General features: G+C 43.2%; 1 protein-coding gene across 1 annotated transcript in view; it reads left to right on the top strand.

The window, feature by feature from the left end:
• Positions 1-3,193, top strand: part of LOC101764234 (iron-sulfur assembly protein IscA-like 2, mitochondrial) — a 5,909-nt gene extending 2,716 nt beyond the window's left edge. The window contains exons 2-4 of the mRNA XM_004973283.3: positions 319-449; positions 605-713; positions 2,789-3,193. Of these exons, the coding sequence (XP_004973340.1) occupies positions 319-449; positions 605-713; positions 2,789-2,851 (303 nt within the window). The 3' untranslated portion in view covers positions 2,852-3,193. The remainder of the gene's footprint in view (positions 1-318; positions 450-604; positions 714-2,788) is intronic.
• The last annotated feature ends 953 nt before the right edge of the window (positions 3,194-4,146 follow it).

The raw sequence follows: 4,146 nt of genomic DNA, 5'->3' as shown, positions 1-4,146 counted from the left end.
TTAGTTTTAGTCATCCTGAAGCACCAATACTAATTTGTGAATCCCAGAAGCATGATACATGTCTAGGAACTTGACAAAAAAAATCTGGTGATTACATATTGCGACCAATTGAATTCTGGATTGCTAAAATTTGCGTGGGGGTACTTCCCACCATGTTTTATCGGACGAGCTGCTTGCATCTCATTTATGTTCTATCCTTTGTGTCAAGTGGACTTACGATGTGCCTTTTGCGACCGAGAAAGCATTCCTGTCATGCTGTCCTTTTATTTCCGTTGTAGTTTCTTTTTATGCTGTGCTCAGAAATTTAACACTTTGCAGAGATTAAAACAATTACATGGTAAGGAACCATCTGCTGAAGGTAAGATGCTGCGGTTAAGCGTTGAAGCTGGTGGATGTTCTGGGTTCCAGTATTCTTTCTCTCTCGATGACAAGAAAAACCCAGATGACAGGTGAGTTATCTATTTTGATTGAGATTCTAGATTTTCTTCCATTCAATTATTCCTTTAAGATTCATTGCGCAGTATGTGAATTTATTGTGCATTACAACTGTGACCATGGTTCTCCTTCACTTTTTTCCCTCAGTAATTGTTTAATTTACTTGTAGGGTCTTTGAGACTGATGGTGTTAAATTGGTTGTGGATGACATCTCGTATGACTTTGTGAAAGGCGCCACTGTGGATTATGAGGAGGAACTTATACGTTCAGCATTTGTGGTTAGTTCGAAACTTTGTTTCTTCACTTTTTCCAGATATTTTTTCTGCAAATTAGACTAGTTAGTTCAAAATATGCTGAAATCTTAAATGTTCTAGCTCCTTTGTTTTTCAATGGATTATCACTCAAGAACATTCAGCTCATGCGCATATGCCTGTGATAAGTTGGTACAGTGGAGAAATATAAAGTTGGAAGAATGTGAAACTGAAATACCGGCCACCTAAAGATGGATTTCAGAAATACTGTTGACTTAGTATTTCCAATTTTGTTAAAAATAAAGTGAAATACAGATACGTAAATTTCTATCTTTGTTTTTTTATTCCTCCACGATCCTCTGTAGTCTGTACTCCATTTAATAGTTTTGTGGCTCTTTCTTCCCCACTTTGAGGACTCGGTGTGGATCTTGGCTCATCAGAACATTTTGTATTGCTTCAAAACATGTTACAAGCACGAGATTAACTTGGAGCAGTTGCCTTGGAGGTGGTAGGAAACAAAGAATAGAAAATTACGGTCTAAATTAAATCTTGCCAGGCTGTTTCTTGCTTAAACTTTGCCACATGCTACTGTTCACAGTGGACATCTGTGAGCTAGCGGCTTTACTGGCTAGCTGCCTAGCTTGTACTGGGTTATTGAAGTAATTGTTGCCCATTTTCATCTAATCATCCTAGATTCTGTTCATAGAGTGACAAAAATGTGCACACATAGCAGTTTATTGACCTGTGCCTCACTATAACATTGCACATCTCATTGTATTGTATTCTGGTTATCTTGCTGCTACTCATTTGAGACCCTTCTGGAAGTAAGGGGAAGAATGAGAATGAAATGATTCAGGAGGTGTGAATTGTAGGTATCGCTTACCTGTCTTCACATGACTGAGAGAGCCACTCAGGCCAACACTTTTCAGGCACTAAAATCAGCCATTCTATGTGTGGCCATCAAGTAAGAAATTAACCAATTCGTGGCATAGGCCACGCAAACTGACTCGCTGCTCAATGTTTGGTAGCCCTTGTTGCTGATGCCCATGTGCATCTAGTCACCATGTGCAATTCACTTGTATGTGCCTAGGTGCCATGCAAATAGATTAAAGGTCAAAGCCTCCATGACCTCAGAACGTTTTCCCAATTTGGGGGTCAAAAGTGAACATGGTTGATGTCCTCACGCTGATTGGGTAAGATGCGTGAGGCAGGCTATGGAAAAGAGGACTATGAGAAGGAGGGAAGGAGAGAGGGAACAAAAATGAGAGAAGGGAGGGTTTGGGCAACTAGGTTAGATTACGCTGGCTAAGACAGAAGACAACAGCCTAGCTGATTCAGAGCATATCTTACCTAATCAACCCAGCTTAGTTGAGGTCACATTCTGTGTTCAAACTAGTGTCCAGAAAACAATGCCCCCTGCAACTAACAATTTGGACACCTGCGATCCATGCCCCTTGACCTGGATGGTGACTAGTATGCGAATCAAGATTGGTGAGGAAGATGAGACTGGGTTGCTTCCATTGGGGGGGGGGGGGGGGTCCCCACACCACCTGCAGTGGTGAGGGGTTGGTGTCATGGTTGGGTTGGGTATTCCTCGGCTTTGTGGAGTGTGGTCCCCCTCTACACCTGCTGCAGCATATCCTAGCTCGTCAACCTAGCTTAGTTGGGTTCTTCTTCACTGGCTAGCTGCTGTAGTTTATGGTTCTTTCTTTTCATTGTGAGTGTTGCTTTCCAATCATATGCTGCTTGTAAATTGTGCAAAATAGTTTATTTGCTAATGTGTGAACAAAAAATTCTGGAACTAGACTTTCGATACCTAATGGCTGAGACTTATTTTCAAGAGTTGAGGTTTCAGAGAAGTTTAGAAATGGACAAGTTGTTTCATCTTTTAGGGATTTCATGTTTCAGTCACCTTCCTCAATACACATGCTTCATTTGGTTCCACTTCCCACTTTTGTTACTTTCTTGCTATGCATTCCAAGTGTTTGTTAAAAAATCAAGAATATAAAAACCTGTGGACTGTTGCCAACTTCAACTCGAGAACATCATATATTCTCTAAGTTCTGTTGTGCGTGACTTATATTTGCCTTTATGATACGCAGGTCTCTACAAATCCTAGTGCTGTTGGGGGCTGCAGCTGCAAGAGTTCTTTCATGGTCAAATAGCTTCAACTTTGTTAGCTTGAAGAGAGGGGTAGCCGGAAATAGTATTTTGTAGTGAAATATACCTTTTAGATACAGAGTGCACACTTCATTTTTGGTAGTCCTGATGATGTTTCTTTATGGTTTTTTATTGCTGTTAGATATATCATCACAAACAGCCTGATCCTATTTGTACCGCTCTACCTTGATCACTAGATGACACATTTATGTACATGTAATCATTTGGCTTTTCCCTTTTTCTATGTTGCTTTCTTACAAAATGCTAAATAAGACGAACAGTTTTGTTGTACTCATGACTGAATATATTCAACTTTTGAGTATCAATCTTCAGTAATTCTTTCTATATTTCCACATGACCACATGCTTTCAGAATTTTAACAATGGTTGTGCAATGCCACTAATTCCCAATAGTATCTCTTTATCCTGGTATGTGTTCCTAGTATGTGTTCCTACAGAAACCAGGAACATGATCATTTTCACATTTCGTTCTCCAACCTCCAGGCTCCTCTCATGTTCACGCGTGAATAGTACCTGCCCAGCCCTAGCCGCGGACCCCTCTCCCTCTGTGCCTCTTCCATGGCTGCCGGCCACCCTCCCCTCCAATAGATCACATACAGGATAGGATGAGGAACATCTACCCATTACGAGAAGAGACAATTCCTTATTTGACACCTTAACCCTTAAAATTTTTTCGTTCCTTATTTAACATTGACTTCAACTTTCGTTCCCAAATTGACACTCTATTCGATTTGCCATCCGACCACCGTTAAATTTCCTGTGAAAAGACTATTTTGCCCCTATTAAGAACATGGGACCCACTGCAACCACCCTTCTCCTTCCTCCCTCCCCCTCTCTCATGGCCTAAACAACACCGCCAGCCCGCTTGCCTTTGCCGAGCGCCCCGTCGGGCATCCCTGTGCCACCGTCGCCACGCGCTATCCCCGTGCCGTCCACCCCGGCCAGGGGCATCTCCTTGGCGCGCGGGGCCGGAGGGCACCGTTGGCACATGTGGTCGGGAGAGCATGGCCTGGGCGCGGAGGGTGACCGTGGCTAGCACGAGGCGGAGCAGGGCCGCCGCCGTGGACGGCCTCAGGGCAGAGCTCGGTCTCGACACCATCAGGGCCCAGTGTTAGGAAAAAGGACTTCGGGTGGCGCCCCTCTTCTTTTTCGATACAGTTCTAATCTCTCTTTCTCCGGAAGTCACTGGGTTATCGAGAAGTTTATGTATGGTTTTTCAGGAACAGACGGTGGAAGCGAAGTGGTGACTTCGCGAGCTGGAGAGAGCGGAGGCATAGCAA

Source organism: Setaria italica, chromosome VI (assembly GCF_000263155.2).
Source record: "Setaria italica strain Yugu1 chromosome VI, Setaria_italica_v2.0, whole genome shotgun sequence".
Taxonomy (NCBI): Eukaryota; Viridiplantae; Streptophyta; class Magnoliopsida; order Poales; family Poaceae; genus Setaria; species Setaria italica.
Note: the sequence above shows the minus strand (reverse complement) of the source record. Positions and strands in the feature narration are given on the sequence as shown.